This window comes from Momordica charantia (genome assembly GCF_013281855.1).
Source record: "Momordica charantia cultivar OHB3-1 chromosome 5 unlocalized genomic scaffold, Mcharantia_2.0 BLBB01000005.1, whole genome shotgun sequence".
In the NCBI taxonomy this organism is placed as follows: domain Eukaryota; kingdom Viridiplantae; phylum Streptophyta; class Magnoliopsida; order Cucurbitales; family Cucurbitaceae; genus Momordica; species Momordica charantia.
In genome coordinates, this window is record NW_028275163.1 from 7,233,480 (window position 1) to 7,248,637 (window position 15,158).

General features: G+C 30.7%; 1 protein-coding gene across 1 annotated transcript; it reads right to left on the reverse strand.

Moving 5' to 3' along the window:
* Positions 1-3,527: 3,527 nt before the first annotated feature.
* Positions 3,528-5,569, reverse strand: LOC111014665 (2-methylpropanoate--CoA ligase CCL4). The gene has a single exon (XM_088124486.1). It carries the CDS (start codon positions 5,502-5,504, stop codon positions 3,840-3,842), a length of 1,665 nt encoding a protein of 554 aa, XP_087980612.1. The 5' UTR covers positions 5,505-5,569; the 3' UTR covers positions 3,528-3,839.
* Between the last annotated feature and the right edge of the window lie 9,589 nt (positions 5,570-15,158).

Consider the following 15,158-nt stretch of genomic DNA (forward strand, 5'->3'; position numbering starts at 1 on the left):
ATGCCCAGCTCGGAAGGCCGAGATGGCCGCCACCAATGCCGACAAATGCCAAGTGTGAGGGTCGAGGTGAGCCTGGCCCAGGTCCGACCCACCGGGGAGCTCGGTATGGGCCGAGATGCGCAACTGTCTGCGGCGTGATTATCGGGCGTAACCGTCGGTCCCGAGATTACCGGATGTAACCGACGGTCCCGAGATTACCGAATGTAACAGCCGCAAGATTAGCGGGACTACCACCCATAAGTAGAGGACTTCACTCCACGATCAGGTACGATGATTTCTGGCCTCGAACTAAACTTGGAATCCGACCTATACTGACTTGATCGTCGGAGTGCTCACCTTTTTGTGCAGGTCCGCCCAAGTGTTCAGGTCGGTCCGGAGGCCGGGTTCGAGCTACAACCAGGAACACACTGTTGTGCACATCTTTGGATAAACACTCACTATCCATCCTTTCGATTCCAAAATTCCAATTAATCCCTCTAAATCAAAAATAAATAAATAATGTTTACTTTCATATAAAAAATTGAATAATAAAACTTTTCATTTGTATGTAATTGTTTTTAATATAAAAATATTACAATTAAAATAAGAAAGTGAAAGTTTGAATCATCAAACTTAAAAAATAAGTATTATTTGAACAATAGATAGACATTAAGAACTATATTTTTGTTAGAGATTTGTAGTTTCTGTTTGTTGGGAGATCAACAGAGAGATACAAAACTCTAATGTTGAAATTATTTTTTTTTTCCTCTTGCCTTTTTTTTTGTTGCTATTATTGTAAATTATTCCATTATTAGGGTCAAAATCTTATCATTGTAGGGCCTCAAAACATTGTATTATTTGAAAGTTGACTTAAATTTTATAAAATACAATTTAATAAATTTTCTTTAATTTATCTTTTCTATTGCAAAAGTTTATCTATACAACTAGGCAAATGACTTCATACCAACAATGTCCATTTCCGAGATAATGTTGGGAAGGAACTACAAGATTAAAAAATAAATATATACGTATATATTATTCCTAAATTTAAATAATAGAATAAACTTCAAAATTTAAATATTAAACTAAACATTTAAAATTTTAACTAAAATATAAAAGTTCTAATTTCATCGGCCAAAATGATATTTAAACTAAAACATTTGTATACTACAATATATTTGTAATATTCAAGAATAATATTGTAAGCTTCATAAAATAAAATATATTACATCAACTAGTTAATATACATCAATATTAATATATATAATTATGTACTAAGAGACTTTTAAAATCAATAACGTAAACAACCATTTCCTTAATGATATTGATTAATAAAGAATATAAAAAGATAGATACACAGATTTAGCTCAATAATAAAACCACATTTATTCCTTTCCACGTAGTCGAAATTTCAAATGTCCCCACCCACATTATTGTACTTAGAATCAAGGTTTTAGACGTCGATAATCGATAAATATTTCTAAGAATAAAAAATATGTAAAGAATATATATATTAACAAATAAATGTTTTTTGGCCTTTCTAAATGAATTAAGATAATTAGAATATTATATTTATATTAGTGATATTTTATATATTTTTAAATACTATAAAAAATGTCAAGTTAACATCATATTCATGGATCTATAAAAATATGACGAAATGTGTAAGTGATATTTAATATTTGCTTAGAATATACATATATGATTAAAACATAAGATACAAAATATCTTTCTTCCACAAAAAAAGAAAAAAAAATCTTTTAGCACGTGCAAAGGGCGTGGTATGGCAGTCCTTATCTTATATTAACGACGAGAAGTTCATAAATTCTGGACTTTCTCACCCGACACTGACTTTCGTACCATAAATGCGATCAGCAGCTCCTGGGCCCACTCACCGCTGCTGGACCAACAGTATGTCTACACGTGTCCAGTAGTAGGTTGGCACTTTTCTTTTTGGCTTTTTCTATTTTTTAATTTCATTTAGAGGAGATATATTCTAAAATGGGGCTTTTCTTTTAATAAGGTTTTTTAAAACTTATTTCTAAAATAATACTGATTTAAATAAACTTAAATAAAAAATGCATTTTTTCAAACTTATTCCGACACTTTGTCCAATTTCTTGAGACTCGAACCGATGAAGAGGTGCCCTCCACTACACAACTAATTGATATTCAATTCAAAATTCTACATTTTAATATATAATATATAATAATATTTATATTCTTCTAAAAAAACAATATCCGGATAGTCGTCTCTTTAAGAGACAACCACACAACGTGCCAACACATGATCGTCACGACCATATCTTAATTTTAAGATAAAATCAGACAATAAAACGTCACGTCCTCATAGTCGTCTCTTGGTCGTCTCTTCTCTAGTGGGAGAATAATTTCAAAAATATTATTTTTGAAATAAGTTTCGAAAAAAGCATTTTTTTTTCCTTTACTTTTATTTAATGCATCATTCTTTTAAAAATAAGTTTAAATAAAAATATTATTTAAAAAAACCCATTCTAGAATGGGCGCGAATAGTGAGAGCTCAAAAAAATATCATCCTAAAAATGGGATTGGAATTAGTTTCATTTTAAACAATATTAAAAAAAGAACATGTGTGGAGTCACTAAGTTCTCCCATCAAATAAGCAAAGATTCATTAATCTCTCACCCCTATATATTGTACTAAAAATAATTTTAAAAAGTAAATTTTTTTTCCTTAATTGTGGTTTTATTATTATTAGTTTGCTGCTATTGTATTTGTTTTGAAATATTTTGAGTGAAAGAATTAGATTATATATAAGTTTATCTTGAAAGATGCATTTTGTTAACTGTTGAATCTTTTTTATAATTTTTGTTCTTTTGCATTTGATATAACACTGGTAATGGATGGTTTTCTTAGTAAGGTATATACCTTTTGTTATACATCATGGTTGTGTTTCATGTTTATGATATAACTTCAATAGATCTTAATAGATCTTTATAGGGTCGTTTAATCGAGATTTATGGTCCAGAGACATCTTGAAAGATAACTCTTGCTTTGCATGTAATTGCTCGATCCCAAGAGTAAGGAGTACTGCTTACATGATAAATGAATGTGCTCATTTATTTTTCTCTATATCGGTATATTTTTCTGTTTTGCTACTTGCTTCGGATTATATTTGTGGTTTCTTTAAATTATTTTGTTATTCAAAGACCAATTGCATATTGGTTACATTAAAACTGTTCTATATATATATATTATGAAAAAGTAGACTTTCATTGAGAAAATGAAAAAATATATGGCTACATACATCAACCATATCCCCCAAGTAAGTAGTTCTTGGGGTGCATGTTACTGATTATTGGAATGTTTGACATGATCAAATTGTGACTAGTTGGTTATGCTTGAGCTTTCTTTTTTTTTTTTCTGTTACTGATTAAAGGCATGTCTTGACGTTTTTGTTGAACTTAAATGGTTGGTGTTTCAATAGACACCTATTGAGCTCATTTACACCCAAAAATAGCACGAGTCGTGCTTTAGCTTACTACTATATAAGATTTAAGACAGAGTAAATAAAATATAACAAAATGAGTTTGATTTTTGATGGAGTAAATTGTAACTTTAACAAGTAAACAGACCAAATTAAATCCCCGTCCAAATTATGAGGACGGAATTCGTGATTTAACTTAAACAATAATATAAAAACGACTAACCAACTAATGTCAAAGAAATCAGATGACTTTAATCTCAAGCCACGTAACATGGCGCCAAGAATGAGTCAAAATGGGCTGATTTATCCCCCTGACACATGTTTTAACTGTAAACGCACAGCTTATTGGATAAGATAATTAAGTAAAATCGTCGTTGAGGATGAATCCAATGATTCTACAAGCGACTCGCCCGTGCAGGGCCCATCGACTTGGCAATCTCCCTAAGCACGAACTTCTTGATCTTCCCCGTCGACGTCTTCGGCAGTTCTGCCTTGAAAACCACCGTCTTCGGCACCATAAACCGCGGCAGCTTCCCTCTGCAGTACTCAATTATCTCTTCCTCCGTCGGCCTCCGACTCAATCCTTCTCTCAAGCTCACGAACGCGCACGGCGTCTCCCCCCAGAACTCATCCGGTCGCGCCACCACCGCCGCCTCGTTCACCGCCGGATTTGTGTACAGTACCGATTCTACCTCCACGCTGCTCAGGTTCTCTCCTCCGCTTATGATCACGTCCTTCGATCGGTCCTTGATCTCCAAATACCCGTCGCCGTGCATCACGCCGACGTCTCCTGTGAAGAACCACCCCTCCTCGGTCATCGATTTGGATGTCGCTTCCGGATCTTTGAGGTAACCGAGCATGATCGATCCACCTTTTAGAACGATCTCTCCTATTGACGATCCGTCGCGTTTCACGCTCTTGCCAGTCTCCGGATCCACAACGTCCGCCTCTGTTATTGCCATCGTTCTCACCCCCTGTCGCGCCTTCAACCGCGCTCTCTCCGCCGCCGGTAGCCGCTTCCACTGCGGCTTCCACGAGCACACCACCACCAGCCCGGCGGTCTCTGTTAGTCCGTACCCATGACTCACATCGAAACCCAACGATTCGGTGCGGAACAGAACCGCTGCAGGCGGCGGCGCGCCGGCGGTGAGGATCTTCACTGGCCGATCGAGCGGCTTATTCTTCGGGGAGTTCGTGAGCATATTGAGCACCACTGGAGCTCCGCACATGTGCGTCACGTTGTGCCGATGAATGAGGCGAAAAATCAATGGCGCGTCGAATTTTCTGAGACAGACATTTGTGCCGCCTATGGCGGCGATTCCCCACGGGAAGCACCATCCATTGGCGTGGAAGATCGGCAAAGTCCATAAATAAACTGATTGCTTAGGGACGCCCCATTCTAGAAGCGAATCCAGAGCTACCATGAAAACTCCTCTGTGGCAATGGACCACTCCTTTCGGCGACGACGTCGTTCCCGAAGTGTAATTCAAAACAATCGGATCCCAATCACTCGCCGGCCGAATCCACCGGAACTCTGGATTCCCTTTCTCCACCATTCCCTCATACGTGTCGACGAAATCTCCGGAAACCGGTGAAGAAGACGACTCCTCCGCCGCAGCGTCATCGGCGATCAGGACGAGCGCCGGCCGTCTGGCTTCCGGCGGAAACAAGGCCAAGGCGTCGGAGATAAGGGAGCAAGAGGCTTGATCGACGAAGACGAGCTTGGATTCGCTATGGCGGAGGAGGATAGAGATGGTACGAGCGTCGAGGCGGAGATTGATGTTGTTGAGGACGGCGCCGGCCATCGGAACGGCGAACTGGAGCTCGTACATGGCGGGGGTGTTGGGAGCGACGACGGAGACGACGTGGCCCCTGTGGATGCCGTTGGATGAGAGGGAAGAAGCGAGTTGAAGACATCGACGGTGGGTCTGGGACCACGTGTAGGCAGTGGAGCCGTAGATGACTGAAGGGCAGTCGCCGTAGACGGTGGCGGCTCTGTCGAGGAAGCCAATTGGCGTAAGAGGAGAGGAATTTGCAGGGCTTGGCTTCAGATCTTCCATGGAATTGGTAACTGATAATTTGTTATTTCGATTTCCTCTGTGTCTCTCTCTCTGCAAATGGGGGGAGGAGATTACTGGTTAATTTATAGAGAGAAAAACAAATCCCAAAAGATGACGATGACGATAAGATCAAGGTCCTTTTTTTAGTTATTTATTTTTGGACCTTTTAATTTTCCGATAGTGAAAAATTTTATTCTACCTACCAAAGGCTTCTCGGCGTATTTGATTTAGTCGATATTGGGATTGGAAAATACTCCAACTCTTCACTAGTAAGAAGGAATCTTGTCTTATCACATTTAATATTTAATATTTGACAAATCATCATTTTTTAAAAATACTTTTTTTTCATTTCTCTGTGAAATATTAAATAGTGGTGTGGACAAGATTCCTCCTTACTGGGAAGGAGCCAAATATTTTCCCTTAGAATTTTGGTTGAAAAAGTTAAAGTGGAAGGAAACTAGAAAGGGAAAGTGAAAGACTTATTTTTTTAACTAAATATATATTTGTAGCCTATAATTTTTTGGGTGTCTTTTATTATTTGGTTCGTGTTGTTAAAAAAATTTCAATTGATGGTTTAATTTAATCTATTACCGTTAGTGATGGTAAAAATTTCAGTTGATGATAAATTTTATTCTTATGATAACATTTTCTCATTTTTAAAATTTTTGTCAAATTCACTTAGGATCTGTTTACTTACCCACAATTGTAAAAATTTTCAAATGAGAATGTTATTCCTCTAACGTTGTTTACCAGAAATTTTCTAAAGTCGTAATCAGAATTTTATGTTATTTACTTAATCGAAATTGGAATCAGATATATAACCAATTACTAAGATACCCCTTCTCTTTCTTAAATAATTATAGTAATAATAAATTTTAATTTAATTTATTACTATATTATTGATAGTAGATATTTTTTATTATAACAATTTATTTAGTATTAATAAATAATAAATAATTAAAATTAAATTAAATCAAATTAATAATTAATAATTATAAAAAAATTACATAAAATAATTAATTTTTTATTTGAACAACCATAATTTAATATAATGTATTATTAAATTTTATTATTTTAATATTTAAAAATAATAATTTCTATTTTAAAAAATTTATTGATATTAATTAATATAAATTTATAATATTATATAATAAAATCATATCAACCAATAAAAAATGAAAGTATAAATAGAGAAGAAATCATAAAGGTATAAAAAAATTATTTAAAAATTGTAGGGAGTCTAATTAATGTAGGAAAGAGAAAGAATAAAAATTGTAAATTAATTATAATATATATATGGGGTCCACAGAATAAGAAATGAGAGGAGGATTGATGAGAGTGGTAGGAGTACAACGAGATTACACCATTTTTAGCAAATGAGATTACAAAGTATTTCATTCCTATAATTTGGTAATCATCGTCAATCAGAGTGAATGGAAATATTACGATTCATTGATTACGATTGCGGGTAAGTTTACGGGACCTTACTATCATGTTATAAAATTTATCATTAGTCAATTTTAACATTTATCGACAGCGAGAGACCAAATGGAAAAATGTTAAAACATAACAAACTCATTTAAAACTTTTTAAATAAATTTTTTAAAAAAGTAAATACCTAAAAATAATTTAGCGGTAGACATCAAGATTTGGTTACCTGATACGAATATTCATCGGAGGATTTGGGAACGATTTAAGATATGCCATGATTGAGAAGAAAGAGACGGAGAAAAGAGAGAAGAATTCATGAGGTAGGGAAAGAAAAAAGAGAGCTGATGGGACACGTGAAACAGGAGAGGAAAAAAACACGGAGAGAGATCCAAGCAAGGAGGGACAGAAAAAAACGGAGGGTATCGAAATGTTAGACTGATACTTCCTATTGAAAAATTGATAATTTATTATTTTTTAAAAATTTTATATTTTTTTTTTCTATTTTTAAATTGTCAAACATTACTGATAGAGTAAAGTATTTTCTTTTTATTCATTGGTCGCCACTAATTTTGTCCTATATGGTTGATAAATGAGAGAGAAATACCAAAAAAAACAAAAAACGATTTTTTCTTCTTCTCAACGATGGTAAGGACATATTGGTCTTGACTAATGAAGACTAAGTATTTGAGGATCTTTTTTTTTCCATTGGAATGGCACTTTTCGACCATTCCACCAACGAGTCGATTTTTTGGGTAATTTCAAATGAATTATTATTATTTTTTTTAGTAAGAAATATATATTTTTATTTTCTTTCCCATGTATTTTTAAAAATAGTTCTAACTTACGGTCAAAGTTAAAAAATTGTAATTTTTAGTAGAATTTATTTTTTATTTTTGAAATTTGGCCTATGATTATCTATAATATTTTTAAAAAGTGAAAACTAAGGTAAATATATTGTTTGTAAGTTTCAATTTTTAAAATACATAATAAAATAAAAAAATTATAATTTTAATCTTATCTCAATTTTTAACTTTCAAACTATCTATTTTAGATTTTGAGTTAAAATTTATTATTATATTTATTAAGTTTTTAATTAGTAAATAATGTGACTTTCATGTATTGTATTGTCCTGTCACCTATCTAAATTAGCTATGATAGGAAGTTGATTAGTCAATATTATTTGGTAGAATAATAACAAGAACTAAAACGTTTTTTTTTCTTTTAAATAACAAATTGAAAGTTTAAAAATAACTTTTTAAAAATGAAAGACAGAAACAAACATTTTAAAAGTTCTTCGATCAAATCCAATCGAAATTTAATCTTTTTTAGTTTGGAAAGTTTACGAATTTTAAATAGTTTTTTCAATGATAAAAAAAAATGATTGAATATTAAAGTTGAATATTAACGTAGTATTTTTTTTAATATAAATATTGAAATAGTCCTACTTGTTTTTTTTCCTTTCTTTCTTTAATGACTGACATACTTTTACTTACCTAACGTTTTCTTTGGCGATAAAAACAACTTAATCTTAAAAAATTAAATTGAAGTAGAATTAAGTAAATGAAGTTAATACACAATTAAATAAATTAATACCTAAAGCTTGGTTTGATAAAAAATGGTTTTACTTTTAGTTCCTAACTTTTAAAAATTAAGCTTATAAAAAGTATACGTACATTAATATATAAGTTTTAGTTTATCATTTTTAAAAATATTTTTAAAACAAATTTTAAAAAGAAAGCAAATTTTTGGAAACTAGTTCTAAAAAAAAATTTCCTATGATTTTGAAAGTAAATTTTTTTTAAAGCAATCATTAAATAAACCTAATTTACAAAACAGAATAAAAAAACAAAAACAATTTCATCAAATTTACCATATATTTGGGTTACTATTAAAAATGCAATTTAAATAAAACTGTCTTTTCAGAATACTTTGGTATAGTTTCTTCCGTGATTTTAGATAACTGAAAATACTTTCTTTTTAAAATCGAAATAAAACTATTTTTTCTATGAATATCTTTGAAATAATTATGTTTAAAAAGAAATTCTTCGAAATAATTACGAATTTAGGATGTGTGTAGTATCTTAAAGTGATTTTAGATAATTAAAAGTAATTAAAAAAATCTAAACCGTATTTAAAAAATCTAAACCGTATTTAGTAACAAATAAAAAACATGTTTGAAAAACTGAGTTGCTTTAATTTTTTTCCTATGAAACATCTCAAAAATATCCAAAAAAAGTTATTTTCAAAGTGATGTATGCTCTTATAGTTTAAGGATTATCAAGTCTAAAAAATGAAGAGAAAAATAGATTAAATTAAAAAAACATACTAAATTCATCCTAAATTCTTTAGGTTATTACTCATTCTTTTTTCACCTAAAATCATTCTAGATTTGAGTAGTTTAGATCCACAATCCTTCGTTGTGTCGCATAGTTGTCAGTTAGTCGTCTTGATTTTCATAACCCATTTAAAACACGTAAGGCTTACATTACCTGTTGCCACGTGAAAATACGACAAACAATTACTTTGCTGAACAATCCTTTGAGAAGCCAAGCTATCGACCTACCAAAGTGAGGGCTATCGTTGGAGGGCAATTTAATGACTGCCAAGTGGTAATGAACTATAGGACAGTTTTTGCCTATAGTTCATCGGCCTCTTCGATATGAGTTTCGTGGATGATTTGTTTTTGTGATCAAACAGCTGGCTAAAGTCGTCCAAATGTAAAATGTTTAGAAATTTTGGTTCAATTTTCGGTTCCTTTTGGATGTGGAAAAGCTTTGTTCTGGTCTACCGTCAATTTTCATACATGTTTTTTTTTTATTTGAAAAAGAAAAAAACTAACATTTTAGTGTTTTTTTTTTTCTTTTCTGACAAGTTGGTATAATGACTTAAAAAAAGTTCCTTTTTATTTTTTTAAGCAAAAAGTTCAACTTTTTTAATACCAACAAATGTGGAAACGAGGAATTGAACCTGACTTTTGAGAAAAAGATTTACTACTAAGCTATGTTCATGTTGGCTTAAAACGTTTCGACTTGATCTCTTATAATTAAAATATTTTTTTAGTATACTCTTCGTGATGGTAGATGTGTTAAAATTGATAGATGATAAACTTATATAACACGATACCTCATGAAATGACATAAATTTAGAAAATAAATAAGCTAGATTATCTAAAAGAATTATAAAATAAAAAGGTTTGCCAACTTCTAAGAATTTGAAAGGTAAATTAAGTAAGAAACTTTCTTCTCCTACCGTGCCTTAATTTATACTATAAATTTAAGTTGGACTTGCAGATCAACGTCTATGAATAAAGAAAATCGATCCATTTTTTAGGTACGTAATACTATTCTCTCCCTCTAAATAGATTGGATTTGACTGGCTAAGCATTGAAGCCTCTTTCTTTAGATTAGGCTTCTTCGATCCGAGCTTCGAAGACGATCCGTTTTTGTGATCAATATAGCTGGTTAAAGTCGTCCAAATGTAAAATGTTTGGAAGTTTTGGTTCAATTTCTGGTTCCTTTTGAACGTGGAAAAGCTTTGTTTTCATCCATATATAGTCAACTTTTAATACATAAAAGTTCTTTATTTTAAAACAATAAATAAATAACCTATTTTTTTCAATGTATACTATATATAAAAGGGGTCGGGCAAACTTTATCTTCCTATTTTGCCCTTTAATTTTAATAGTAATTTTGTCACTTCAACCCTCCTAAATTCTACCCACTTCTCTCCCTCCAAAAATCTCCTCAAATTCCACTCATTCTCTACCCTTTTCTTCACATCCTCCTAATTTTTCTTTTTCTTTTTTTCTTATATTTTCAATACCTTTATTTAAGTTAAATTGAACAAGGGAAAAAATACGGAAGAGAACGGAAAAGTTTGAATAAAATTGTTGTGAATTTATTCCTAAAAATTAATTATAAAAAAATGAGTTATTGATCACTCTATCTCTAATTATATAATTAATAACATAGTTTCAAAAGTGATATAATAATTATGTTTAAAATAATAAAAATATAAAAATACATTAAAATAAATAATTAAATGGATTCATAAATTGAAATGAGTTGATAAAAAAATTAAAGGATAAAAATGTGAAAGTTTGAATATAAAAATATTGTGTCAAATTACTTTTAAAAAATAATTATAAATTTATAACTATCGAAAATAAATTAAAAACATCTACTTTTGGAAAATATTTGTTGACAATTTTATTTTTCTATAAATTTTAAATTTAAAAAATATATCCCTCGTAATTAATTCGTTAATTCAATTTAAATCATAAAGTGTAATAAGAAAAATTTTGTTTTAACTCAAATTAATCAATATTTATAACCTTTAATTATATTTAATTTTTGAGTTTGAGAATTTCAAGTGTTTTGCAACTCTTTCATTTTCCACCACTATAAAATAACTTTTTTCCACTCCGTTTTTTTACAATGATTTGTGTTATATTTTCTTTTCCTTTACTCTTTCTTTGTCTCATAAAATCTTCGTTCTAAATCTCTCTTTTTCATTCTCAAAATATTTTCACTAATCACCTATTAAATTATTCTAATTTTTTCTCCTTTTTCATTCAATTTTCCTTAACATTATCAACATTTCCACCTTCAGCCAAACTGTTGCTATCAACGATGACTTCATTGTCACCACAATGATCAACCATTACTACAATTTACCTAAGCTGTGATTCCATCAGTCGCTCCCATAAAATGAAGTTTTTGTTGTAATGTGTAACGATCTTATATATTTTTTTTTATTTTATACTTTAAAATAGAACTATGAATTTTCATGTGCATCCCACATGTTGCTAGTGTCTTAAAAAGTTCCAATTTTTTTAGTACAACAAATGTGGACCTCCAATTTTGTAGGAAAAAAGCAAAATATCTTAACTAATGAACTATGCTTAAAAATTTTCAATTTAGACCCTTATATTTTAACATTTTTTTAAGTATACCCTTCATGTTGGTAAATGTGTTAAAATTGGTTGATGATAAACTTATATGACATGATACTTCATAATATAATATGACATAAATTTAGAAAATAATTAAATTAATTAGGCTATCTAAAAGAATAATAAAATAAAATAATTTTGCCAACTTCTAAGAAATTTGAAAGAGAAATTAAATTAGAAATTTTTCTCTCTCGCAGGTCTTAATTTATTCTATAACTTTGTGTTAGCTGATTACTAAGTATTATGTTTGTGTTGATGTCGATTCTTAGGTGATTAGGTCTGCAGTCACTCGGGTGCCACACAATGCTTCGTGTGATACTTTGCTCCTGTACACACATAAATTATGCACTAGTACGATTCTTTGTGCACTTCAGTGATTAAGTTAGAACTCAAGCAGGAGCAAATAGGTATGGAGCAGAAAGAATGAGGGTGTAGCAATCTCAGGGGTGAGAGTTTGTTTGAGTGTGTGTGCCGAATCAGAAATTAGATAGAGAATTGGTAAATGCAATATACCTTCTGTGAGAGTTGTCTCACTCTTTATATATGAGATGAAGAGGGTATGTGGGGGAAGTCTCCACTCCCTTGAGTGTCCACAAATATGGAGAGGTATATTGCGTCGAGGGTCTGCAAGAGCCATCGACATCCTTTGTCTCTCACTGCTTTACAGGTGGAGGGCTTGATAGTGTCCTGCGTGGTCATTGGTGGCGCGCAGCAGTTTGGGTACAAGATGTCAGCTCTCTGTCGTCCTAACTCGGCTCAGATAGTTTAGTTGGCCTTCCGACGCGTCGTATGTCGTTTTTACCGAATAACAATGTCGTGTAAGCTTATTCATCATCCCATTTTCATTTTCTTAAGTGAAAAAGGTGTATATAATTGAAAAATGTTAAAACAGTAATCCCGACTCAATTAAAAAAAATTCAAACATTAGAGAGTAAAACATATATCCGGTTTTAACCAAAATGATGAGTATTTTGCAATCTCCTTCTTAGACCAACAATATAAACAAACAAATAGCATGGAAATCAAACACAATACTCCAAATACTCCTAAAGAACAGCATGCCAAAATCTCTGACGAATCACGATCCATTTTTTTATCTAATAAGTTAACTATGTTATATATATGTATACACTTATAGGAGGAACTATTGACGTAATTATCTCTCCATAGTAAAATCCCAGCTACCTCTTACTCATCTCCCTACCCTATGCTACATATATATCCGCACCTATGAATTATGATATTTTCCAAGTCCTACGCATAAGGACAAACAAGTAATGTATCGTGTGAATCTACTAATAAAGTTACCCCTAGTTAATTAACATTGTTGATGCGTCAAAATCGGTCTAATGGAATAATCGAGTTCGTACATGATTTCTTTGATGATTGAGATTCAACAAAGTCTACAAAATAGAGAGAATTTGCATTAGAATGATGCTAATCAAACACGTTCTGGTGATTGAGTTAGATCAAAATTGTTGTGTTAGGTACGCAATAAGAATTATGATTTTTTTAGTGTACCTCATCACACATGAGATCTCTTCATATTTCTAGAGGTAACTCCTTTATGTTTGAGACCATTTGAATTGCCTATCATTTTATTTCTAGAAGTGATCTTGATGATTCTTCGAAATTCATGGAAGATTAAAAATAAGTTTTTATTTGAATTTATTTTTAAAATAATGCTACATTAAATTGAAAAATGTTTATTTTGAAACTTATTCCAAAAATATTGTTTTTGAAATCCGTTCTCCACTTTGTCATTTTTAGTAGTTGATCGTCTCTTCAAGAGACGACCATGTATCAAAACCCATTTAACGGCCGTTTCTTCAAGGACGGAGGGACGACTTGGAGTTTTAAGGAAAAAATAAGTATTATTATTAGATTATATATTACAAAGTAGATTTTAATTTTGGAAATTGATTAGTGGCGTAGTGGATGATGGTGCAATCTTCTTTACTCTCTTCACGGTTCCAACCTCACAAACTTTAAGTTTTTTTTTCTTTTACTATTAACCAACTTTTTTAATTATTATTATTATTATTTTAAAACAATACATTATTATAATTATTATATTTTATAATTTATTATAATTTATATTATAATATATTTCATAAACTAGGTACGCATTTATTTTTTCCTCTTACTATTAGTCCACTTTTTACTTATTATTATTATTATTATTTAGTAATAATTAATATTTTTTTTCTAGAGAAAGAGTGTAATAATTATTATTATTTATTATTATATCAATATATTTTATATATTATTTTTAATAAATGGTGTATAAAATATATATAATTATTATAATTATTATCGTTTTCAGTGGATTTGTAATCACCTTAATTATTATATATAATCAACTCTTTATTTAAAGTCAATTTTGATAAACTGAAATCAACTCTTTATTTAAAGTCAATTTTGATAAACTGAAATTGTAATCAGCTAATATACAAGAGTTTTTGTATTCGAACCTTGATTGACGTGTTTCTCATTTTTTATTATATTTAAAACTATAATAATTATATATATTTTTTATACACAGCAAATTAAAAATAATATATAAAATATAATGATATAATAATAAATAAAAATAAGTAAAGAGTTGATTAATAGTAAAAATAAAAAGAAATGCGTTTTCTAAAAATATATTAAAATAATAATAATAATAATAATAATAATAATAATAATAATAATAATAATAATAATGTATTGTATTAAAAAAATAATAATAACTAAAAGCTGATTAATAGTAAAAGGAAAAAAAAACTCACAATTTTTGGGGCTCAGAACATGAAGAGAGTGAACTAGATTGCACCAACATCCACTGCACCACTAATCAATTTCCGAAAATGAGATCAACTTTTTAATATTATAATACTTATTGTTTTTCTTAAAAATCCAAGTCATCCCTCCCTTCCCGGAAGTAACGACGTTTAAATGGGTTTTGACACATGCAGACAACCTTATCTTGATTTTTTTAAAAAATAAGACGTGGCGCTGATTAAACGTCACGTCCTTATGGTCGCGACGACCAACTACTGACAATGAGATAGTCGTCTCTTAAAAACGACCAAGTGGAGAACGAATTTCAAAAACAATATTTTTGGAATAAGTTTCAAAATAAAAAATTTTTCTTTAATTTTATTTAATGCAGTATTATTTTAAAAATAAGTTTAAATAAAAATATTATTTTAAAAAAAATCCTCAAAAACACGAGATAATTTCTTTTCATTTTCCTGTAAAATCGGCAGTCGTCGTCGGTGGCT

What these genes read in the sequence shown, in the direction of transcription:
- LOC111014665 (XM_088124486.1), bottom strand. Translation starts at nt 5,504, where the DNA reads ATGGAAGATCTGAAGCCAAGCCCTGCAAATTCCTCTCCTCTTACGCCA.